The sequence below is a fragment of the Papio anubis genome, chromosome 5 (genome assembly GCF_008728515.1).
Source record: "Papio anubis isolate 15944 chromosome 5, Panubis1.0, whole genome shotgun sequence".
In the NCBI taxonomy this organism is placed as follows: domain Eukaryota; kingdom Metazoa; phylum Chordata; class Mammalia; order Primates; family Cercopithecidae; genus Papio; species Papio anubis.
In genome coordinates this window covers 124,620,749-124,647,766 of record NC_044980.1, presented here as the reverse complement: position 1 = coordinate 124,647,766, position 27,018 = coordinate 124,620,749, and the positions used below count along the sequence as shown (strand labels likewise).

The following is a 27,018-nucleotide window of genomic DNA, read 5'->3' as shown; positions in this document are numbered from 1 at the left end:
CACGAATTTGAGACAAGCCTGGGCAACATTTTGTACTTTTTTGTAGAGACAGAATCCCTGTCGGGAGGCTGAGATGGGAGGATTGCATAAGCCTGGGAGGTTAAGGCTGCAGTGAGCCCTGACCACACCTCTGCACACTGCTGCCTGGGTAACAGAGTGATATCCTGTCTCAAAAAACAAAAACAACAACAAAAAAACCCAATCAAGCAAAAACCCTCAAGAATAAGAAAAAGGAAAACCCAATGAAAAATGGGCCAAAGACCTGAACAGACACCTCACAAAAGAAGATATACAAATGGCAATAGTTTATGAAAAGCTGTTCAACATCTTATGTCATTAGGCAATTGCAAACTAAAACAACAGTGAGTGGCTGGGTGCTGTGACTCATGGCTGCAATCCCAACATTTTGGGGGACTGAGGCAAGTGGATTGCTTGAGCCCAGGATTCAAGACCAGCCTGGGCAACATGGCAAAACGCTGTCTCTACAAAAAATACAAAAAAAAAAAAAAAAAAAAAATTAGCCTGGCATGGTGGTGCAGGCCTGTAGTCATAACTACTCTGGAAGTGAAGGTAGGAGGATCACCTGAACTTGGGAGGTCGAGGCTGCAGTGAGCTGTGATCATGCCACTGCACTCCAGCCTGGGCAACAGAGTGAGACTCTGTTTCAAAAAAACCAAAAACAGCAACAGCGAGTTATTATTAATCATCTATTAGAATGATCAAAATCCAAAACACGGACAACACCAAATGCTGGTGAGGATGTGAAGCAACAGGAAATCTCATTCTTTGCTGCTGAGAATGCAACATGATACAGTCACTTTGGAAAATGGTTTGGTGATTTTTAAAAACTAAACATACTCCTATATATGATCCAGCAATTACATTCCTTAGTGTTTATGCAAATGAATTGAAAAATTATATCCACACAAAAAATGCACCTGAACATTTATAGCAACTGCATTCATAATTGCCAAAACTTGGAAGCAATGAAAATGTTCTTCAGTAGGTGAATGCATAAATAAACTGTGGTATATCCAAACAATGGAATATTATTTAGCACTAAAAAGGAATTAGGTATCCAGCAATTAAAAGACATGGAGGAAACTTAAATTCATATTACTAAGTGAAAGAAGTGACTTTAAAAAGGCTACCTACTGTATGATTCCAACTATATGATGTTCTGGAAAAGCAAAACTATGTTGACAATAACAAGATTGGTGGTTGCTAGAGGTTAGGAGGAAGGAATGAATGAATAGGCAAATTACAGAGGAATTTTAAGACTGGGAAACTACTTTGTGTGATATTAGAATGGTGGGTACATCTCATTATACGTTTGTCAAAACCCACAGAATATACAACACCAAGAGTGAACCCAACCCTAAGGTAAACTGTGGCCTTTTAAGATAATGTGTTAGTGTAGGTTCATCGATTGTAGTAAATATACCACTATTGTATAGGATCTTGATAGCAGGGGAGGTTTTACATGTGTGGCGACTGGGGATATATGAGAAGTCTATACTTTCTGCTCAAGTTTGCTGTGAACCCAAAACTGACCTAAAAGATAAAATTCATTAATTTTTTTAAAAAGTCAGTTGAATTTGGAATCATGAAGGAAACTGGTGACTTTGGTAGGAAAAATTTTAGCAGACTAAAGAGAGGCAAACCAGATTAGAATAGGTTGAAGACCATGGAAAGTGAGGAAGTAACAATTATTTATAGAGCTTGACTCTGAAGGGAAATAGAGAAAAATAATGGTAACTGGATGAATATGCAGGGTTATAGGAAGCTTTTTCTTTTAAGATGAGATATACTGTGTCATTGTTGAGGACTAATGGGAATGAAGGAAGGGAGGAAGACAGGATAGTTAAATTTAACTCAATAGGCAACTAGAATTCCCTATGGCCTAGAGATCTAATTGAACTTGGCCTGAATTTCACTTCTTTAGCCAAAAGCAATAAAAAATATTCCCAATCCTTTCTACATTTTCTTTTCTTCACTTCCTCATGATTACCTGTCCTTCTCCTGCTTCCATGCATACTGTCAGTTCCATGAATTCTCCCCCACTCTCTCACCTTCCATCCCTCCTGGGGCTGAAGAGGCAGCCACAGACAGCAGTCCTATTCCCTCACCCCCACAGAGGGGCAACTGTGCATTCTTACACACTCCAAAGACAAATTCCACTGCCTGCTCTAGGCCAAGGCTCAGATGAAGCCCATCCCTTTCAGTTTCCTGCCTATGGCTATTCCCAGGGGAAGCAACTCCACTCTTCCCAGTTGCAGGGCCACAGCACAGCTGCTGCTGTCTCCACCTGAGCATTCTGCCAATGGCCACAGGGTCATTCTGCCTCTGCATGCCACAGCCAGCATCTTTACACACCATGAGGAGGCCTAAGGGCACAACCTAGCTTGGCTCTGCCTCCCCTAGTACCCAAGGATGCTATCCAGAGGTCTGAGGATCACCCAGCCCAGTACACCATTGGTTGCACCTAAGCACTCTTCCCAGGGTCTGAGATCAGGTCCAATCAACCTGCCACTACCACTACAGCTGGCATTCACCAGCATGTGCCACTTACAGATCTGGAAACCGGCCTGCCCAACCCATTGTAGCCATGCCAACACCAACACAGTTGACTGAGTTCCAGTGGATTTTCCTATCACTGCTACTGCCATTGACCATGCCATGCACACTCCACAAGGACTCTAGAATTCACCCACCTACACAGCCTACTGCTGCCATTCCTGGCATACAAGCAAGCCACCTAGAGGCCCAATAATTGGCTACCTGGATCCACTAACACCAATGCCAGGGTATGCTGCCTTGGGGCCCAAGGACAGGCATGCTTAACATACCACTGCCACCATTGAGACCTGAAGACCAGTCTACTTGGCATCCCAGAACCCAGAAAAACTTCATCATAGTCTCCACTAACAACCACATGCTAAGCCACCAAGGAAATCACAGATACCACTGATGCTGTTTACAGCCAAAGAAATCATACAAAGACAATAATACTGCATATGCCCTGAATCAGAGCAAATGTGCTCTAGCCTACCAACACCATATACACATCTTCAGAAAAATGTGCCCCTGATGAAAGCAAATTCAAAAAAATTGGAAAAAGCAGCTGTGACACCAGATGCACAGATATTAATGTAAGGACACAGGAAACATGAAACAGCAAGGAAATATGAACCTGCAAAGGTACACAATAATTTCTCCAGATCCTAATGCAAAAGAAATTCATGGCTGGGTGCAGTGGCTCATGCCTGTAATCCCAGCACTTTGGGAGGCTGAGGTAGGTGGGTCACAAGGTCAGGAGAGCGAGACCATCCTGGCTAACATGGTGAAACCCCATCTCTACTAAAAATACAAAAAATTAGCCAGGCATGGTGGCAGGTGTCTGTAGTCCCAGCTACTCAGGAGGCTGAGGCAGGAGAATGGCATGAACCCAGTAGGCAGAGCTTGCAGTGAGCAGAGATTGTGCCAGTGCACTGCAGGCTGGGCATCAGAGCAAGACTCTGTCTAAAAAAAAAAAAGAAAAAAAGAATCACAAAATCCCAGGAAAAAGAATTCCAAATTTTGAATTTTGATACTAAAGAAGCCTGGTGAGATGCAAGAGAATTCCAAAAATCAATACAAAGAAATCAGAAAAAAAATTCAGGATACAAATGAGAAATTTACCGAAGAGATGGATATTATTTAAAAAAGAACCAAACAGAAATTCTGGAACTGAAGGTTTCATTGAATGAAATACAAAATACACTCAAAAGATTCAACAACAGACTAAATCAAACAGAGGAAAGAATCTCAGAACTGGAAGACAGTTATTTTGACATAACCCAGTTAGGCAAAAATAAAGAAAAAATTAGCAAGGATGAGCAATGCCTTTGTGACTATGGAACATTATCAAGTGGCCAAATATTTGAAATATTGATATCCATGAGGGCAAAGAGAAAATGAAAGGGTTTGCAAACCTATTTAATGAAATAATAGATGAAAAATTCCCAAGTCTAACAAGAGATTTAGGCATCCAGATACAGGAGGCTCAGTGATTTCCCAAACAGATACAACATAAAAATGTCTTCTCCATGGCATATTGTAATCCAAGTGTCTAAGTGAAAGACAGAGAATTCTAAAAGCAGCAGGAGAAAAGTATCTAGTTATAAAGGAAACCCCATTAGACTAACAGCAGACTCTCTCAGCAGAAGCCTTACAGGCCAGGAAAGAATGATATGATATATTCAAAGTGCTGAAAGAACAAATCTGCCAGCCAAGGATACTATATACAGCAAAATTGTTCTTCATCGATGAAGGAGAAATAAAGTATTTCCCAGACAATCAAATGCCAAGAGAATTCATTACTACTAAACTCAAGGGAGTCCTACAACTGGGAGTGAAATGATGATAGTTATTATCATGAAAACACATGAAACTATAAAACTCTGAAGTAAAGCAATCACACAAAGGAGGAGGAGAAAGGACTCAAATGATTCCACTACAGAAAACCACCAAAACACAATGACAAACAAGAGAAAAAGAAAGGAACAAAGAGTATACAGAACAATAAGAAAACAATTAAGAATGTAACAGGAAGAAAGCATTACATATCAATAATAAACCTGAATGTAAATGGATTGAATTCTCTACTTAAAAGATATAGACTGGCTAAATGATTAAAAAAGCATGATTCAACTATATGCTGCCTACAAGAAATGCACTTTATCTGTAAAGAAAAATAGAGACTCAAAGTAAAGGAATGGTGAATTAATCAATTTTCACGTTGCTGATAAAAACATACCTGAGATTAGGAAGAAGAAAAGGTTTAATGGACTTACAGTTCCACATGACTGGGGAGGCCTCACAATCATGGCAAAAGGCGAGGAGGAGCAAGTCACATCTTACATAGATGGTGGCAGGCAGAGAGAGCTTGTGCAGGCAAACTTTCATTTTTAAAACCATCAGATCTCATGAGATGTATTCACTATCACAAGAACAGCATGGGAAAGACCTACCCCCATGATTCAGTTAGCTCCCAGTGGGTCCCTCCCATAACATGTGAGAATTATGGAAGCTACAAGATGGGATTTGGGTAGGGACACAGAGCCAAACTATATCAGATGGAAAAAGATATTCCATGTAAGCAGAAACCAAAACTGAGCAGGAGTAGTTATACTTAGCTAAAAGAGACTTTAAGTCAAAAACAGGAAAAAAAAAAAAAAAGACAAAGGTCATTATATAATGATAAAAGGATCAATCTAGAAGAGAGTATAACAATACTAAATACATATGCACCCAACAGTACTGCACTCAGATGTATAAAGCAAATATTGCTAGATCTAAAGAGAGATAGAATCCAATACAGTAATGGGGGAGACTTCAATACTCTACTCACTCAGCACTCAACAGATCATCTAGACAGAAAATCAACACATAAATGTTGGATTTAAACTGGACTTTAGACCAAATGGACCTCACAGACATAACAGAACCTTTTAGCCAACAACTGCAGAATACATATTAACATTCTTCTCATTTACACATGGGACATTCTCCAGGATAGATCATATGTTAGGCCACAAAACAAGTCTCAACAAACTTGAAAAAATTGAGATCGTTTCGAGTATCTTCTCAGGCCACAATGGAATAAAATTAGAAATCAATACCAAAAGGAAGTTTGGAAACTATACAATACTTGAAAACTTAGCAAGATGCCTCTGAATGATCATTGGATCAATGAAGAAATTAAGATGGAAATAAAAAAATTCTTGAAATAAGGACAGGAACAGTGGCTCATGCTTGTAATCCCAGCACTTTGGGAGGCTGTAGTGGGAGGATCACTTGAGGCCAGGAGTTTGAGACCAGCGTGGGCAACATACTGAAACCCCGTTGTCTCCTAAAAAATTTAAAAATTTGCCAGGCATGGTAGTGCATGACTGTAGTCCTAACTACTCAGGAGTCTGAGGTGGGAGGATCACTTGAACCCAAAAGTTTGAGACTGCAGCGAGCTACAATAGTGCCATTGCACTCTAGCCTGGGTGACAAAGTAAGACCTTGTCTCTTAAAAATAAAATTCTTGAAATAAATAAAAATTGAAACACAAAACACCAAAACATATGGAATATCATAAAAGCAGTGCTTAGAGGGAACTTTACAGGAATAAATACCTACATCAAAAAAGTAGTATGTGCATATGTAAATTTAATGTTATGTAAGAAAAAAAGTAGAATGATTTCCAATAAAGAATTTAATTATGCACTTTAAGGAATTAGAGAAGCAAGAACAAACAAAACCCAAAATTAGCAGAAGGAAATAATAATGATTAGAGCAGAAAGAAACGAAATAGAGACTAAAAAAATACAAAGTATCAATGAAATGAAAAGTTTGTTGTTCAAAAAGATAAAATTTATAAATCACTAGCTAGATTAACCAAGGAAAGAAGAGAGGAGACCCCAATAAACAAAATCAGGAATGAAAAAGGAGACATTACTACTGATACCACAGAATTAGAAAACATTAGCCGAGACTTTCATGAATAACTATATACTAACTAGAAAACTTAGAGAAATGGGTAAACTCCTGGAAACATACAACATACCAAGATTGAATGAGGAAGAAATAGAAAACCTGAACAGACCAGTAATAAGTAGTGAGATTGAATCAATAATAAAAAGTCTCCCAATAAAGAAAAGCCCAGGATCAGATGGATTCACTGCCAAATTCTACCAAACAAATAAAGAAAAACTAATACCAATCTTACTCATACTATTTTAAAAAGTCGAAGAGGAGGGAATCCTCCCTAATTCATTCTTTGAGGTTAGCATTACCCTGATTCCAAAACTAGACAAGAAACACAACAACAACAGCAGCACAGAGAAAACTGCAGGCATGATGAACATAGACACAAAAATCCTCAACAAAATACTAGCAAACTAAATCCAACAGCACATCAAAAAGATAAAACACTTTGATTAAGTGGGTTTTATACCAGGGATGCAAGAATGGTTTAACCTGTGCAAATCAATAAATTTGATACATCGCATCAACAGAACCAAGAACAAAAACTTTATGATTATTTTTATAGATGCAGAAAAAGCATTTGATAAAATTGAACATCCCTTCATGAGAAAAACTCTTAGCAAACTAGGCATAGAAAGAACATACCTTAAAATAATAAAGGCAATATATGACAAAACCCACAGCTAACATCAGACTGAAGGGGGAAAAGTTAAAAGCCTTTCCTCTAAGAACAAGACAAAGATGCCCACCTTCCCCATGCCCATTAAACATTGTACTGGAAGTTGTAGCCAGAGCAGTAAGCCAAGAAAAAGGAATAAAAGGCATCCAAATTGGAAAAGAGGAACTCTAATTGACCCTCTTTGGGGATAGCATTATTCATTTTTTTTTTTTTTTTTTTGGAGACAGAGTCTCTCTCTGTCACCCAGGCTGAAGTGCAATGGCGCGATCTTGACTCACTGCATCCTCCACCTCCCGGGTTTAAGCAGTTCTCCTACCTCAGCCTCCCAAGTAGCTGGGACTACAGGCATGTTTGTATTTTTAGTAGAAACAGGGTTTCACCATGTTGGCCAGGATGGTCTCGATCTCTTGACCTCATGATCCGCCTGCTTTGGCCTCCCAAAGTGCTGGGATTACAGGCATGAACCACTGCACTTGGCCTATGCTTATTTTTAGAAAACCAAAAGACTCCATCAAAAAACTCTTAGGGCTGGGCACAATGGCTCATGCCTGTAATCCCAGAACTTTGGGAGGCTGAGGCAGGCAATCGCTTGAGGCCAAGGGTTTGAGACCAGCCTGGCCAACATGGCAAAGCCCCATGTCTGCTAAAAAATACAAAAATTAGCTGGGCATGGTGGCGCATGCCTGTAATCCCAGCTACTCTGGAGGCTGAGGCACCAGAATCACTTGAGCCCAGGAGGTAGAGGTTGCAGTGAGCCAAGATTGTGCCACTCCATTCCAGCCTGAGTGACAGAGCAAGACTCTCTCTCAAAAAAAAAAAAAAAAAAAAAAAAAAAGCCAAACAGGCTGAGCATGGTGGCTCACGCCTGTAATCCCAGCACTTTGGGAGGCTGAGGTGGGTGGATCACGAGGTGAGGAATTTAAGGCCAGCCTGGCCAAGATGGTGAAACCCCATCTCTACTAAAAATACAAAAAAAAAATTATCCATGCATGGTGGCGGGTGCCTGTAATCCCAGCTGCTTGGGAGGCTGAGGCAGAGAATTGCTTGAACCCAGGAGGCAGAGGTGGCAGTGAGCGGAGATCATACCACTGAACTCCAGTTGGAGCAACAGAGCAAGACTTTCTCAAAAAACAAACAAACAAACAAACAAAAAACTCTTAGAACTGAGCCAAATTCAGTGAAGCTGCAGGATACAAACAAGCAAAAGTCAGCATTTCTATACACCAATAATAAAATATCTGAAAAAAAAATTAAGAAGGCAATCACATTTATAACAGTGGCAAAACAAACCAACAAAAACAACAACAACAACCAAAAACCTAGGAATAAATTTAACCAAGAAGTGAAAGATCTCTACAAGGAAAATTACAAAACACTGATGAAAGAAATTGAAGAAGAGAAAAGACATCCCATTCTCATCGATCAGAAGAATTCATATCATTAAAAATGACCATACTACCTAAAGCAATCTGTAGATTCAATGCAATCTCTAACTACATAGCTATGTAGTTTTTCACATAACTAGAAAACACAATGCTAAAATTCATATGGAACCAAAAAAGATCCAGAATAGTCAAAGCAGTCCTAAGCAAAAGGAACAAACTCAAGGCACTACACCACCTGACTTCAAAATATATTACAAGGCTGTACTAACCCAAACAACATGATATTGGTAGAAAAATAGACACACAGAACAAAGGAAAAGAATAGAGAACCCAGGAATGAATCCACATATTTACAGCTAACTGATCTTCAACAAAGCCATCAAGAACATACGCTGGGGAAAGGACAGTCTCTCCAGTAAACGATGCTCAGAAAACTGGATATCCCCATGCAGAAGAATGAAAGTAGACCCCTATTTCTCCCCTTTATTAGGCTGTTCTTGTGTTGTAATAAAAAAAAAAAACAAAAAACCTAAGACTGGGTAATTTATAAGAAAAGAGATTTAATTGACTCACAGTTCTGCAGGCTGTACAGGAAGCCTGGCAGCATCTGCTTCTGGGGAGGCCTCAGGGAGCTTTTACTCATGGTGGAAGGCAAAGCAGGAACAGGCGCTTCATATGGCAAAAGCAGGAACGAGAGAGAGGGTGGGGGAGGTGCTTTACTTTTAAACAACCATATCTTGTAAGAACTCACTCTATCAAGAGAACAGCACTAAGGGGATGGTGCTAAGCCATTCCAGAGAAATCTATCCCCATTATCCAATAACCTCCCACCAGGCCCCACCTCCATCATTGGGGATTGCAATTCAACATGAGATTTGGATGGGAACACATATTCACACTGCATCATCACTATCTACCAAAATCAACTCAAAATGGATTAAAGACTTAAGCATACTGAAACTGGACTCCTTCCTTACACCTGCATAGTATTCCATGGTGTATATTTACCACATTTTCTTTATCCAGTCTACCACTGATGGGCATTTAGATTGATTCCATGTCTTTGCTATGTGCATAGTGCTGCAGTGAACATACGTTTGCAGGTATCTTTATGGTAGAATGATTTATATTCCTTTGAGTATATACCCAGTAATGGGATTGCTGAGTCAAATGGTACTTCTGTGTTGAGTTCTTTGAGAAATCACCAAATTGCTTTCCACAGTGGCTGAACTAATTTACATTCCCACCAGCAGTGGATAAGCATTCCCCTTTTCTCCACAATGTTGCCAGCATCTATTAGTTTTTGACTTTTTAATAAGTCATTCTGACTGGTGTGAGATGGTATTTCATTGTGGTTTTGATTTGCATTTATCTAATGATTAGTGATGAGCATTTTTTCATACACTTGTTGGCCATGCGTATATCTTCTTTTGATAATGTCTGTTTATGCCTTTGCCCACTTTTTAATGGCTTCAAGTTCCTTATAGATCCTGGATATTAGACCTTTGTTGGATGCAGAGTTTGCAAATATTTTCTCCCATTTTGTAGGTTGTCTATTTACTCTCTTGATAGTTTCATTTGCTGTGCAGAAGCTCTTTTGTTTAATTAGGTCCCATTTGTCAATTTTTGTTTTTGTTGCAGTTGCTTTTGGCATCTTAGTCATGAAATCTTTGCCAGGGTCCATGTTCAGAATGGTATTTTGTTGGTTTTCTCCTAGAGTTTTCATAGTTGTAGGTCTTACATTTAAGTGTTTAGTCCATCTTGATTTTTGTATATGGTATAAGGAAGGAGTTCAGTTTCAGTCTTCTGAATATGGCGGGCCAGTTGTCCCAGCACCATTTATTGAATAAAACAGTCCTTTCCCCATTGCTTGTTTTTGTCAACTTTGTCGAAGATCAGATGGTTGTAGGTGTGCAAGCTTTATTTCTGGGCTCTCTATTCTATTCCATTGGTCTATGTGTCTGTTAAGTTTGTTTCCGGAAGATTTTAGAGGGCCAAAGCGGCAGCTTAATATTCCTAGTTTTCCTGCTCTAACTCTAAGGGTGCTGGTACCAAGCCCCCAGCTTTATTCTCTAGTCTCAGGAGCTTAGGAACTGGCTGCACTGGAGGGGCCCGGTGTTCCTGCTCTGCTGGCCACAGCATTCTGATGGGGAGTGCTGGCCAGTGCCTTTCCTCAGGCAGTGGCATAGCATAGCAGGATCTATGCTAGCTTGAGTGTGGATCCTGGTGTGGTGGTGGGGCAGGGTGGCCAGTTGCTGGTGGGAGTGAGGCACTGGATTCTGTACACACCCTCATGCAGGCCACATTGGCAGGGCAGAGTGCCGCACATTAGTGGTGGCAGGGTGTGCTCACGCCAGCAGTGGTGAAGAGGCAGGGTACATGTACACACATATGCCAGTGGGAGAGAGGAAGTATGGTCACCCATGCTTGCGGGCCAGCAAAGCAGTGGAGAGGACCTTGGGCGAGTACATGACGGCAAAGTGAGGTGGGGAAGGCTATAGGGGAGTGGAGGCTGTAGGTAGGCAGATGCGCATCCATGGTGGCTGGTCAGTGGGAGCTCTCTGATGGTGAGGCATGGTCTGCTGGTGAAGGAGCTATGAGAAGGGCCCCAAGGAAGCACCCTGGTTGGGCATGTGAGGCTGTGGGCAAGTGAGCAAGTGGGCACACCAGGCTGGGGCCCCAGGAGAGGCTGGCAGATGAGGACACTCAGATCGAACTGGGCACATCCCCATGGACGAGACTGCCCTACTCTGTCCAGGTCCTACAGTTACCCAAAGGCTAAAGCCACCTAGAAGAGTATGGTGAGCCTTGGAGGATGGGCATCACTGTCCATCCTGCTCCACCTGTATTTCAAACTATTTTGTCTTTCAGCAGATTTTTTAACTTAAATGTATGACATGTTATTTTTTTCCAGAAAATAATTTAAGTTTAAATCTTTTTTCAAGTTGAAATAATAGGACATGTGAGAAGTGCTGGAAATGTTTTTATAGCACTATAAAATGTATTTCTTGATTATGAATTTGTTTCAGCCTGGAAAAGATTCTGAACATAGAGATACACATTTTCAGTTAAACTCTCATTATCTAAAAGTCAAGATTCCATCTTCCCACTATAGGTCTGCTTTTGAAAGCAATGCAGGTAGAACCATTTAGTTCTGACTCAGTCCCCAAAACCTGCATTGATAAGAACTAGTCTTATATTAACTAATATTTTTTGAAAAGACTATAAATATATACTGATTGGGAATATTTAGAAATATATACATACATATATATATATAAACAAATCTAGGAAAAATGTAGGGAAGCTATATACTTATAGCTACATACAAGCTGATGTTTTAAAATTGGACTGATAGTTGACAATTACATCAAATGAGACCCCTGGGAAGCAGATATTCAGACAGTATAAAGAGTTCAAACATCAGGGGGTAATGACTAAGAAAGGAAGGCAGGGAAGAAGCAGGATTATGCAAGGATAGCCTCAGTCTTCAATGCAGATCTGACAGAAGCTCTCAACAATGGGGAGTTCTGGAGCAAAGATTGTCTATTATGAAAGTCTTGTGTTGGGCTGTTATGCCCAGACATTGGCTGGGGGCTGCTTGAAAAGATGGCGGCCTCAGCATGAAAGCTGAAGCATATTCTAAAGATGTTGTAGTTGGCGGCTATCAGCTAACTACACTCCTTGCACTGGAACAGCTGGTTCTTTGAAGAAACCTGAGCAGAGGACCTTCAGGACTGCCACAATGATGATGATAATAGTTATCATTGAGTAGCTCCTACTCTCCAGACACCATAGATTCTCTTTACATATATTATTTGTAACCCTTGCATCACAGTCCCTAGATATAGAATAACCTTCATTGTTCAAATGAGAAAATTAAATATAACTAGTAAGTTAGAGGCTGATGTGTTCAGTTTATTGTAAATATGCCCATAAACATTTCTGACAAAAATTTTCCTAATAAACTATTCCAGATTATGTCTTGTACCAACAATCAGTTTAAGAGCTTTTAAGCCAGAAGGGACATGGTTGCTTCATGGAGTCTAAAGGCTGAAAAGGCAACTGATTTCTGGAAATAAAGCTGTCTGTCTCTGTTTGATTGTCTATCACTCTTACTTTCTACTCTACCTTTCTACCCATTTCTTTGCTTTTGCTATCCTAGATGTTCTCTCTCTCTCAGTCTTAAGCTCTGTCTCTTTTCCTTGGTCTCTCTTACTCTCTCTCTCTCTCTCTCTCTCTCTCTCTCTCTCAATCTCTGTTCACAATCTGTGTTGGTCTCTGTCTTCTCTTTCTCTTTTTTCCTCTCTCCTTCTCTTGGTCTTCCTCTTTTTCTCTCCTTCTCTGTCTTTTGCTTTTCATTCTTCCTCTCCTACCTCCTCTCCTCTTCTCTATCTCTTCCTTCATCTCCTCTCCATTCCGCTCTTCTCCCTTCCTTCATCTCTCTCTTTTGGCCGTCCCTTCCTCGATTTCTGTTACTTTCTTTAGGTCTTGTATCTTGTCTGTTTCCTGACTCTGTCTTTCACTCTTTCTTGCTTTGTCTACCTGTCTGTCTGCCTCTTTGTATCTTCAAGAAGTAAAAAATGAGCCTACATCCTACTTTATAATTTCTTTAACTTTGATGTTCCATAAATGAAAGTATCTATATACATTTAAAGTTATATTTAAACCAATTATCCTTGCTACATATATTTTCACAGCTTCAGAAATAACTTATAATCTCTTTCCACAAAAAGTACAATAATATACTAAGAATTAAATGCTGAAAGTAAAATACCTTTCTTAGCAGTTAACAAAGATAACTGAAGCACCATTTCCTAACTCAACACTCTAATTAGCTTTTCTTTCTAAATTAATAGTAATTTCAACCAAAGTATTCATTTCAACAAAGGTATTCTCATATAGTTGCTATGCCATATAGAGTTTTCTTGGACGTTGTTTGATCTAGCTCAAGTGAGAAAATTCTTTAGTTTCCTGTGACGTGGTTTAAAATTTAATGAACAGATTAAGGATTTTCTTAGTATCGTATATTATGATCTAGTCAACTAACTTTAAATTGTAGTTTTACTATACTAAAATATTTTATTTCTTTCTGCTGTTCAATCCCTATTTTATAAAAACATTTATAGAAAGCAAATTCCAGTACTCCTGGTAAGAAAAACAGAGGCCTTTTAACAAGTACTCCATCTTCAGAGACAGCTGGTTTTGTGGTAAGTATTAGCATTTGACACTTGTAGTATCTGTTTTCTGGCTCCTCCTCTCCCCATTCTTCTATTTTTCTTATATCAGGGGAATATTGCCTATGGAGAATAATATCTGTGTTTTCCTGTTGCTTAAGCACACTTTCAATGGAAGTACTCTATATAGTGCTAAGAGAAGGAAAAACTAGAGTACTGCAGCAACAACCAGGATTCTTACTTTTTTTCCCTTCAGTTTTAAAAATTGTGGTGAAATATATATAACATAAAATTTATAAGTTTAACCATTTTTAAGTGTACAGTTGAAGTACATTCATTCACATCATTATGCAACCATCACCACTATTCATCTCTAGAACTTTTTTCATCTTGCAAAACTGAAATTCCGTATGCATTAAACAGTAACTTCCTGCTCCTCCCTACCCTAGCCCCTGAAAACCACCATTTTACTTTGTGTTTCTATTAATTTGACTACTCTAGTTACCTCATATAAGTGGAATCATACAGTATTTGTCCTTTGTGACTAGTTTATGTCACTTAGCATGGCATCTTCAGATTCATCTATATTACAGCATGCATCAGAATTTTATTTTTAAGGATGAACTGATACTCCATTGTATGAATATGAAACATTTTGTTTATCCATTCATCTGTTGATGGACAATAGGGTTGCTTCCGCCTTTTGACAATTGTGAATAATGCTGCTATGAACATGGGTGTACAAATATATGTTTGAGTCTCTGCTTTCAATTCTTTTGAGTATGTATCTAGAAATGGAATTGCTAGAGCATATGGTAATTCTATTTTTAACTTTTTGAGGAGCCACCACACTGTTTTCCATAGTAGCTGTACCATTTTACATTCCCACTAGCAAAATGCACAAGGGTTCCAGTTTATCTACTTCCTTACCAGTGCTTGTTATTTTCTTTTTTGTAATAGTCGTTGTTATGGATGTGAGGTGATATCTCATTGTGGTTTCGATTTGTATTTCCCTAATAAGGATGACATTGAGCATCTTTTAATGTGTTAATTAGCTATTCATATATCTTCTTTGGGAAAATATATATTCAAGTCCTTTGTTTATTTTTGAATTTTTAATTGCTGAGTCGTAGGAGTTTCTCATATATCTGGGATATTAACCCATTACCCAACATATGATTTACAAATAATTTGCCCCCTTCCATGGGTTGCCTTTTCACTCTGTTGATAGCATCCTTTGATGCACAAATGTTTTTTATTTTGTCATAGTAAAATTTATTTTTCTTTTCTCACCTGTTCTTTTGGTGTCATATCCAAGAAATCATTATCAAATCCAATCTTATCAAGTCTTCAGTCAAACATCCAATGTTCCTCTTCAGTGTGAGCAATCCTCACAGAGGTCCATGCAGCAGCTTACATGGCAGTGTGGGGACTGCTCAGGCACAAGGAGATGAAATCCAGTATTTTTTGTAACAACACTTAGGCATAACATCCATGGTCTCCACAAAGGCCATGTGTAATTACAATGTCCCTGCACTCAGGGAAACCCAAAGTATTTTATGTAGGGCAGTATTTATTTATTTATAGTGCATTTATAGTTTTTCCTAGAGATACAATTTTCCAATCAGACATTATTTTTACCATAAGCAACATTGCCTAGTAACACAGCTGACATTCTTACACTTATCAGGTTCCTAGGGAAAAGGAGTTACAGATTTAACCAAGAGATGCTCGTGATGGAAGAAAGGGTTTTGTTAATACTCTGCTAACAGTCTTTCCAGTGGCCCCAAAATCAATACTTTTTCCAGAAAATGAGTATCTCATTTTTTATTCATTCTTGGTTGATATTTGGAGTTAAAATGTATTGATGAATAACAAATGTATCAAAATGATTTTTTCATGGCAAAACTAATTTAGTGACTATTTTACAAGTATCAACATATTTTTAAAATTGAGGTACAATTTACATTTTATAAAACTCAGTTTACTAAAGTGTATAATTCAGTGGTTTTTAGTGTACTTACAAATTGTGCAACTATCATCACAATCCTATTTAAGAACATTTTCATCACCCCATTAATTTATAGTCAGTCCTCATACCCCCATCCCACCCTCCAGTCCCAAGAAACTACTGATTTAGTTTCTGTCTCTGTAGGTTTGCTCTTTCTGAGTATTTCATATAAATGAGATCATATAACGTGGCGTTTTGTGCCTGGCTTCTTTCACTTAGCATAATGTTTTAAAAATTCATCCATATTATAGCAGGTATCGGTACTGCATTCCTTTTTTATGACCAATGTATTAGTCTGTTTCCACACTGCTATAAAGACATACCCAAGACTGGGTAATTTATAAAGAAAAGAGGTTTAATTGGCTCACAGTTCTGCATGGCTGGGGAGGCCTCAGGAAACTTACAATCATGGTGGAAGGGGAAGAGGCACGTGGCAACAGGTGAGAGAGAGCATGGAAGAGCAGGGAAAACTACCTTATAAAACCATCAGATCCCGGGAGAACTCACTATCATCAGAACAGTATGGGGAAAACCACCCCCATGATTCAATCACCTCCCACCGGGTCCCTCACTCGACCTGTGGGGATTATGGGGATTACAATTCAAGATGACATTTGGGTGGAGACACAGCCAAACCATATCAACTGAATTATATTCCATTATATAGATATACCGTATTTTGTTTATCAATTCAGTTTATGGGCATTTATTTCCATTTATTATCTATTATGAATAATACTGTTATGAACATTTGTTGACAAGTTTTTGTTAAACGTGTTTTCAGTTGTCTTAACTATATACAGTCATCCCTCAGTATCCATGGGGAATTGGTTCCAGGACTTCTCAAAGATACCAAAATATGTGGATGCTAAAGTTCCTAATATAAAATGGCATAGTATTGTTTTTTTGTGTATAAACTATGTGCATCCTGCACACCTTAAATCATCTCTAAATCAATCAGTCATCTTTTTGGAAATTTTTAATTTGGTACAGAAATATGTGGTGATTTCAGTAACCTGATAGAAAAATGGATATGGCAGTTAGGAGACAGTTCTATGTTAGAGATAGTGATTTAAAAATCTCTGGTGTTCAAATGGTAGGCATGAAGATAAGAGAATAATGCTGGGAAGTTTACATTTAAAGGAAGGGCAGGGGAAATTATTATAGGAGGTATGGTTGCTGAGTAGATAAATTTCATTTAGTAGGCATTTGATAAATGTTTGGATGACTGAATAGAAAAAATGTATCATAGCAAACAAAAATTCCTAATTAAAAAATAACTTTAAAGTCAAAGAATGTTATAACCCATTTTACAGATTGATTTGTCTCTAAACATGCATCTTTTGAAGAGTTATTTCCAAATGTCAGTAATTACATGTATTCAGATGAAATTGTTCCTGTGTCAAGTTTACAGGAAAATGCTTCCAATGAGATGGTATTTTTCAACTTTTCTTTAATTACTTAAAAATCATTGCTTTTGCAATGTTTAACTTCTACAAAAGAATAATGTGTTCTTTTATAGATTGATTTGTCCTCAGTGCAAAAAGCATCTTTTGAAGAACTATTTCCAAATGTCAGCAATTATGTTAATTCAAATGAAATTGTTCCTGTGTCAAGTTTGCAGGAAAATTCTTCAAATGAGGTAGTATTTTCCATTTTTCCTTCAATTACTAAAGGAAATAATTACTGTTACATTAGATACTTTGTATATGAGGTGCTTTAAGAAATCTCTTAACATATCAGAAACATAATTTGCAAATATTTTCTCCTATTCTGTGGGTTGCCTTTTTACACTTTGGTTAGGGTCTTTGATGCACAAAATTTTATATTTTTTATGAAGTACAATTTGTCTATTTTTTCTTTTGTTGCCTATTCCTTTGGTGTCCTGTGCAAGAAATCATAGCCAAATCAAATGTCTGAAGCTTTTTGCCTTTCCTTTCCTTTCCTTTTTTCTTTCTTCCTTCCCTTCCTTCCCTTTCTTTCTTCTTTTCTTTCTTTCTTTGACAGAGTCTCACTCTGTCCTCCATGGGAGTGCCAGGGTGCAATCAAGGCTCACAGACTCACTATAGGCTTGACTTCCAGGGTTTAGGTGATTCTCCCACCTCAGCCTCTCGAGTAGCTAGGACTGCAGGTGTACACCACGATGTCCAGCTAATTTTTTGTATTTTTTGTAGAGACAAGGTTTTGTTATGGTGCTCAGGCTATTGCCCTGTATTTTCTTCAAATGTTTTTTTTGTTTGTTTTAGGTCTTGCATTTAGGTCATTGATCCATTTTGAGTTAATTTTTGTGTATGGTATTAGGTAAGGGTCCAACTTCATTCTTTTGCATGTAGATATCCAGTTTTCTCAGCATCATTTGTTGAAGAGACCATCCATTCCCCCATTGAATGGTCTGGCCCCCTTGCCAAAAATGATTTAAGCATATATTTGAGGGTTTATCCCTGGGTTGTCTATTCCATTGATCTATATGTCTATCTTTATGTTAGTACCATATGGCTTTTATTACTGTAGCTTTGTACATTTTGAAATCAAGTGTGAGTCCTCCAACTTTGTTCTTCTTTTAAATTATTGCTTTTACTATTCAGGATCCCTTGAGATTCCATGTGAATTTTAAAATGGGTTTTTCTGTTTCTGCAAAAAACATCATTGGGCCTTTGATAGAGATTGAATGGAATCTGTAGATCACCCTAGGTAGTAATGGCATCTTAACAGTATTACATCTTCCAATCCATAAACATGGGATGTGTTTTCATTTATTTATGTTTTCTTTAATTTATTTCACCAATGTTTTGTAGTTTTCATTGTGTAGGTCTTTAACTTATTTGGTTAATTCCTAAATATTCTTTTGGATGCTATTATGAATTGAATTGTAATTTCTTTTCTAATTGCTTATTGTTAGTGTGTAGAAGTTCACCTGATTTTTGTGTGTTGACTTGTGTCCTGTTAATTTGCTGAATTTATTTATTCTAATAATTTTTAATTCAATCTTCAGGGTTTTCCACAATGATACCATGTTATCTGTCAACAGAGATAATTTTACTTCTTGCTTTACAATTTGGATGCCTTTTATTTCTTTTCCTTGCATAATTGCTCTGGCTAGAACTATCAGTAGTATGTTGAAAATGCAGACATCCTTGCCTTTTTCTTCATCTTAGAGGAAAAGCTTTCTGTCTTTCACCATTGAATGTGATGTTTACTGTGAATTTTCATATATGGCCGTATTAGTTCATTTTCACATTGCTATAAAGAAATACCTGAGACTGGGTAATTTATAAAGAAAAGAGGTTTCTTCATATAAAGAAAAGAGGTTGCTTATGGCTCCTCAAGCTGTATAGGAAGCATGATTCTGGCACCTGCTTCTGGAGAGGCCTCAAGAAGCTTCTAATTATGGTGAAAGGCAAAAGAGGAGCAAGGCATCTTACATGGCCAGAGCAGGAGGAAGAGAGAAAATGAGGAGGTGCCATACACTTTTAAACAAGATCTCACAATAACTCTCTCACTAGAACAGCAAAAAGGGCATGGTGCTAAACAATTGAGGACCACCCCCATGAAGTACCACTCCCATGATCCAGTCACCTCCCACAAGAGCCCACCTCCAACACTGGGGATTATAATTTAACATGAGATTTGGGCAGGGACACAAATCCAAACCATATCAATGACTTTTATTTTGTTGAAGTAGTTTCCTTCAATTCCTAGTTTATTGTTTTTTATCACAAAATGGTACTGAATTTTGTCAAATGCTTTTTTGGCATCAATGTAGAAGATCACATGTTTTTTCCTTTCATTCTACTATATGTGATATATGACAGTGATTGATTTAAGTCTTGCCAAATTAAGCAGAAACATTGATTGATTTTTGTATGTTGAACCATCCTTGCATTCCAGGAATAAAACCCATTTAGTTGTGGCCTATCATCCTTTTAATATGCTGCTGAATTTGGTTTACTAGTAATTTGTTGAGGATTTTTGCTTCAATGTTCATAATGGATATTGGCCTGTAGTTTTCTTTTCTTGTAGTGTCCAGAAAAGACACTTTGTTTGACTTTGGGTAATGTTTGTCTCAAAGAATGAGTTATGAATCATTCCTTTCTCTTCTTGGAAAGTTAGAGAAGTATTGGTATTAGTTCTTTAAATGTTTGGTAGAATTCACTAGGGAAGCCAACAGAATCAGGGCTTTTCCTTGTTGGGAGTTTTTTCATTAGTGATTCAGTCTCCCTACTAGTTCTGTAGGTATATTCCAGTTTTCTATTTCTGTGTGATTTAGTATTGAGATGCTTTGTGTTTATAGGTATTTGTTTATTTCATCTAGGTTATGAAATTTGTTGCTATGCAATTGTTCATAATACTCTCTTTGTAATTCTTTTTTTGGTAGAATTGGTAGTAATGTCACCACTTTCATTTCCAACTTTAGTAATTTAAGTCTTCTTTCCCTTTTTATTAGTATTTTTTCATTAAAGGTTTGTCAGTTTTGTTGCTGTTTTCAAAGAACCAATTTTTGGTTTGATTGATTTTCTTTATGTTTTTTTTCTATTCTCTATTTTGTTTATGTCTGCTCTAATCTTTATTATTTCCATCCTTCTGCTAGGTTTAGCAGAAGGTTTAGTTTGGGTTTAGATTGTTCTTCTTTTCTAGTTCCTTAAGTTGTAAAGTTAAGTTGTTGATTTCAGACATTTCTTGTTTTTCAATTTAAGCATTTATAGCCATAAATTTCCCTCTTAGCACTGCTTTGGCTAAATTCCATAAGTTTGGATATGTTGTGTTTTTGTTTTCATTTGTCTCTAAGTATTTTCTAATTTCCCTTGTGATTTCTACTTTGGCCCATTGGTGTTTAAGAGCATGTTGTTTAATTTTCACAGTTTGTTGAATTTTTCAATTTTACAAACTCTGTTTTTTTATCACTCCATTATATTTTGGTCAGACAAAATACTTTGTATGATATCTATCTTTTAAAATATATTGAGACTTAATTTATGGCCTGATATATGGTCTATCCTGTAAAATATCCCATGTGCACTTGAGAAGTATATATATGCTGTTATTTGAAAGATTGTTCTGTATATATGTTACATGTAATTGATTTATTGTATTAAGTCCTCTATTTTCTTATTCTCTTCTTTCTTGTTATTCTATCAATTATTGAGAGGGAGGTATTAAAGTCTTCAACTATTATTGTAGAACTGTCTATTTTTCCCTTCAGTTCTGTCAGTTTTTACTTCATATATTTTGATGGTCTGTCATTCAGTGTATAAATGCTTATAATTGTTATATGTTTTTGTTATCTTGAGTCTTTTATTAATATATAATGTTCATCTTTGTCTCTTATAACCTTTTGATTGAAACTTTATCTGATATTATGATAGCTGCCCCTGCTCTCTTTTTTTACTATTTACATGGAGTAGCTTTTCCTATTCTTTCACTTTCAATTTATTTATATCTTTGAATCTAAAGTGAGTCTCTTATAAACAACATATAGCATATGCTTTTTATCTATTTTGCCAATCCCAGTTTTTCTATAGGAGAATTTAATTCATTTATTTAAAATACTTACTGATAAGGACAGACTTATTTTTGTCATTTTGCTCATTGTTTCCTATATGCCTTTATATTTTTTTGTCCTTCACTTTCTACATTACTGTCTTCTTTTGTGGTTAATTGATTTTTTTGTAGTGAAATATTTGAATTTATTTCTTATTTCCTTTTGTGTATATTCTATAGCTATTTTCTTTGTGGTTACCAGAGGGATTACCTTTAGCAGTCTAAAGTTATGGTACTCTAATTTGAATTTATTTAGCAGTCTAGAGTTATGATACTCTAATTAGAATTTATGGTTGACTTCAATGACATACAAAAACTTTGCCCCTTTACATCTCTGCCCCCACCCCTTTCAGATGATGATGTTAACATTTTTATACATCATGTCCATTAAAACATAAATTAATATTTTTTTTGAGATGGAAACTCACTCTATTACCCAGGCTGGAGTGCAGTGGCACGATCAGGATTCACTGCAACCTCCACCTCCCAGGCTCAAGCAATCCTCCCAGTTTGGCTTCCTGAGTAGGTGGGACTACAGGCATGCACCACCATGTCCAGCTAATTTTTGTATTTTTTGTAGAGACAGGGTTTTGTCATGTTTGTCAGGCTGGCCTCCAACTCCTGGGCTTAAGCAGTCTGCCTGCAGCTGAGATTACAGGTGTCAGTGACCATGCCCAGCCAATAATACTTTTAAACACTTTAGTCTTTTAAATTATGAAAATAAAAATGTGACTTACAAATCAATGTTACAATAATACTAGCTTTTATGCCAATAATTATTTTTAAAATGTATTAGTCTCTTAAGTGATACAGAAAACAAGAAGTAGAGTTATAAATTGTTGTTGTAATAATAATAGCTTTTATAATTGCCCCTTCTATTTGCCTTTATTTAGATCTTCATTTCTTCATACAGCTTCAAGGTACTGTCTAGTGTCCTTTCATTTCACGTTATAGGACTCCTTTAAGCATTTCTTGCAGGGCAAATCTAGTGGTAACTACTTCCCTCAGCTTTGTTTATCTGGGAATGTCTTAATTTCTCCCTCATTTTTGAAGGACCGTTTTACTGGATGTAGGATATTTGGTTCACAGATATTTTTCTTTTATCACTTTGAATCTGTCAGCCCACTGCCTTCTGGTAGCCAACATTTCTGATGAGAAATCTGTTGATTATCTTATAAAGATCCCTTGTATGCGACAGGTCACTTCTCTTGCTGCTTTCAGGAGTCTTTCTTTGTCTTTCTTTCTAAAGTTTGATTATAATAAGTGGATGTCTTTCAGTTCATCTTACTTGGAGTTTGTTGAGCTTCTTAGATGTTTATGTCTTTTATCAAATTTGGAAAATTTCACTCATTATTTCTTCCAATATTCTTTCTTCCCCCTTTTCTCATTCTTTTCCTTCTGGGACTTTCACAATATACATGTAGGTCTGCTTGATGGTGTCCCACAGGTCCCTTATACTCTGTTCATTTTTCTTCAATTTTTAAACTTATTTTCTTCAGACTGAATGAATTTGTTGTCCTGTTTTCAAGTTTATAGATTCTTCTGCCTGCTTAAATATGCCCTTGGATCTTTCTAGTGAATTTTTCCTTTCAGTTATTGTATTTTTAAGCTCTAGGTTTTTTTTTTTTTTTTTTTTTTTTTTGCTTCTTTTGAGGTTTTCTCTTTTTATTGATATTTTAATTTTGTTTATACATAGTTTTCTTGACTTTTTTTTCACATCTTCCTTTAGTTCTTTGAGCATCTTTTAAAGAGAATTGTTTTAAAGTTTTTGAATAGATATATAATCAGTTCCTTTTTAGAGGCAGTTTCTGTTGATTTTGTTTCCATTTGAATGTACCATACTTTTCTGTTTCTTTTATGCCTTTTGGTTTTTTAAAAAAATTTGGATGTTTGAATATAATAATGTAGTAAATGTGGAAATGAGTCTCTCCACCCTTCTTAAACCTTGCTATCTTTTTTTTTTTTAAAGATGGAATCTCCTCACTCTATCATCCAGGCTGAAGTGCAGTGGTGCCATCTCAGCTCACTGCAAACTCCACCTCCCAGGTTCACGCCATACTCTGGCCTCAGCCTCTGGAGTAGCTGGGACTACAGGTGCCCACCACCATGCCTGGCTAATTTTTTGTGTTTTTAGTAGAGACAGGGTTTCACTGTGTTAGTCAGGATGGTCTCAATCTCCTGACCTTGTGATCTGCCTGCCTCAGCCTCCCAAAGTGCTGGGATTACAGGTGTGAGCCACCGCACCTGGCCAACTTTGCCATCTTTTGTAATTGTTTTTGTTTTCATTGTCATAGGCTACTTATGTGCCAAGGATCAGCTTGAGGTGTACGCTTAAGGTCTTCTTAGGTGTTTTCTGAGGTTTGCATATTTCTCTAGACATGCACAGTTACTGTTTAGCTTTCCTTGTATATGCAGTTGTTTTTTAATGTCCAAGTCATTATTGTGTAGCTGCTAAAAGGAGAAAAGAAAAAAATTGAGGAAAAAAGGGTTCTTGCCTATTAAATCTTCAAATACTGTTCCCAATATTGTGTCAGCATTAGCACTATTTCTGCTAATCTTTTCAGATAGTTCTTTTACTTGCCTCAGATAGTTTCTTCATAAGCATGTACTGATTAGTACTCTACTGCGTACTGAACAGTATGCATATTGCTGGGGTTCTCTCTGTATGTAGCTCTCTCCTCTCTGGTATTCTGCCCTATAAACTCAGTCATTTTGGTTTCCCTAGACACTCAGCTGCATCTCCTCAAGTCAGGCAGTCTCCTGGGTACTGCTTAGTTTTCCCTCCCTGTACTGCAGGCTAGAAATTCTCTCAAGGCGATAAGTTGGGGAAATTGTAAGACTCATATGATTTGTTTTCCATGTCTTGGAGATACTGTCCTTCAATGTCTGATGTCTGGTGTCTTGAAAACTATTGTTTCATATATTTTTTTCTGATTTATTTTTGTTTTAGGCAAAAGGGTAAATCTGGAATGATATAGATTGGCTTTGTGTCCCCTCCCAAATCTCTTGTTGAATTGTAATTCCCAGTGTTGGGGGGGGGGACCTCATGGGAGGTGATTGGATCATGGGAGTAGTTTCCCTCTTGCTGTTCTTGTGACAGTGAGTGAGTTCTCGCGAGACATAGTTGTTTGAAAGTGTGTGGCACTTCTCCCTTTTCTCTTTCTCCTGTTACCATATGAAGATAGGCTTGCTACCACCTCACATTCTGCCATAACCATGTTTCCTGAGGCCTCCCCAGCTGTGCCTCCTGTACAGCCTGTGGAACTGTGAGTCAATTAAACCTCTCCTCTTTATAAACTACCCAGTCTCAGGTAGTTATTTATAGCCATGTGAGAACAGACTAATACAGAAAATTCATATCAGAGAAATGGGGCATTGCTATAAAGATACCTGAAAATATGATAGTAACTTTGGAACTGAGTAATGGGCAGAGATTGAAACAGTTTGGAGGGCTCAGAAGAAGACAGGAACACAAGGGAAGGTTTGGAACTTCTGGAGACTTGTTGAATGGTTTTGACCAAAATGCTGATAGTGATGTGGACAGAGATGGCCAGGCTGATGAGGTCTCAGATGGAGCTGAGGAACTTATTGGGAACTGGAGTAAAGGTTACTCTTGCTATGCTTTAGTAAAGATACTGGCAGCATCGTGCTCCTGCTCTAAAGATCTGTGGAACTTCGAACTTGAGAGAAATAATTTAAGACATCTGGTGGGAGAAATTTTTAAGCAAAGCATTCAAGATGTGGCTTGGCTGCTTCTAGCAGCCTATGTTTATATGTGTTCACAAAGAGGCGGTCTGAATTGCAACTTACATTTAAACAGGAAGAAGAGAATGAAAATATGGAAAATTTGCAGCCTGACCAGGTGGTAGAAAAGAAAAGCCCATTTTCTGGGGAGAAATTCAAGCCAGGTGCAGAAATTTGTGTAAGTAAAGAGGAGCTGTGTTAATAGCCAAGACAATGGGAAAAATACCTACAGAGAATTTCAGAGACCTTCACAACAGCCCCTCCCATCACAGGCCTGGAGGCCTAGGAAGGAAAAATGGTTTTGTAAGCCAGGCCCAGGGCCTTGCTGTTCTGTGCAGTCTTGGGACATGGTACCCTGCATCTCAGCCACTCCAACTCCATCCATGGCCAAAAGGGGCCAAGGTACAGGTCAAGTTATTGCTTAAGAGGGTGAGCCCCAAACCGTGGTGGTTTCCACATGACGTTGGGCCTGCAGGTGCACAGAAGGCAAGAGCTGAAGTTTGGGAGCTTCCGCCTAGATTTCAGAAGCTGTATGGAATCACCTGGACATCCAGGCAGAAGTCTGCTGCAGGGGCAGAGCCCTCATGGAGAACCTCTACTAGGGCAGTATGGAGGGGAAATGTGGAGTTGGAGCTACCATCATTTGTTAAAGATTACACAAAATAAAAAGATGTTGTAAAGCATGATATCTAAAGCATAAAATGTGGAAGGGTGGAGTAAAAGTATAGAATGTATGTGATTGAAGTTAAGTTGTTTTTTTTTTTTTTTTTTTTTTTTTTTTTTTGAGACAGAGTCTCGCTCTGTCGCCCAGGCTGGAGTGCAGTGGCGCGATCTCGGCTCACTGCAAGCTCCGCCTCCCGGGTTCACACCATTCTCCTGCCTCAGCCTCCCGAGTAGCTGGGACTACAGGCGCCCACAACCGCGCCCGGCTAATTTTTTTTTGTATTTTTAGTAGAGACGGGGTTTCACCGTGGTCTCGATCTCCTGACCTTGTGATCCGCCCGCCTCGGCCTCCCAAAGTGCTGGGATTACAGGCGTGAGCCACCGCGCCCAGCCAAAGTTAAGTTGTTATCAGCTTAAAATAGAATGTTCTAACTACAGGATGTTTTATATGAGCCCTATGGTAACCACAAAGAACAAACCTTTAGTAAATACACAAAAGATAAATAGAAAGGAATGAACACACACTATGGCAAAAAAAAAAAAAAAAAAAAATCAACAAAGCACAATGAAAAACATCAAGAGAAGATAAAACATATTATCATTGCAATTAATGCATAAAAACCATTGACAAAATCCAAAATTTTTAATGATAAAAACTCTCAGCAAATTAGGTGTAAATGGAATGTACCTCAACACAATAAAGGCCATTAATGATAAGCCCACAACTAATATACTCAATGATAAAAAGCTGAAAGTTTCTTCTAAGATGAACAAGACCTGAGTACCCATTCTTGCTACTTCTATTCAACATAGTACTAGAAGTCCGAGCCAGAGCAATTAGGCAATGAAAAGAAGTGAAAAGCATCCACATTGAAAAAGAAGAAGTTGGCTGGGCATGGTGGCTCATGCCTGTAATCCCAGCACTTTGGGAGGCCGAGGCAAGCAGATCACAAGGTCAAGAGATCAAGATCATCCTGGCCAACATGGTGAAACCCTGTCTCTACTAAAAATACAACAATTAGTTGGGCATGGTGGTATGCGCCTGTAGTCCCAGCTACTGGGGAGGCTGAGGCAGGAGAATTGCTTGAACCTGGGAGGTAGAGGTTGCAGTGAGCCGAGATCGTGCCACTGAACTCCAGCCTGGCAACAGAGCGAGACTCTGTCTCAAAAAAAAAAAGAAGTTAAATTATCTGTGTAGATGACATGATCTCATATGAAAGAAAAACTAAAGACTTCAATGAAAACTGTTAGAACTAATAAACAATATCATATTACAAGATACAAAGTCAATATACAAATATACAA

The 27,018-nt window shown here is 37.9% G+C and overlaps 1 protein-coding gene across 3 annotated transcripts in view; it reads left to right on the top strand.

Moving 5' to 3' along the window:
- MEIKIN (meiotic kinetochore factor) overlaps window positions 1-27,018 on the top strand; it is a 136,504-nt gene that overhangs the window by 69,609 nt on the left and 39,877 nt on the right. For 2 of the 3 annotated variants that reach the window (XM_017959850.3, XM_031666783.1), the window contains exons 10-11: window positions 13,710-13,790; window positions 17,291-17,410. In XM_017959850.3, coding sequence (XP_017815339.1) covers window positions 13,710-13,790; window positions 17,291-17,410 — 201 coding nt within the window. The remainder of the gene's footprint in view (window positions 1-13,709; window positions 13,791-17,290; window positions 17,411-27,018) is intronic. The other variant, XM_003900088.5, reaches the window with a different exon arrangement.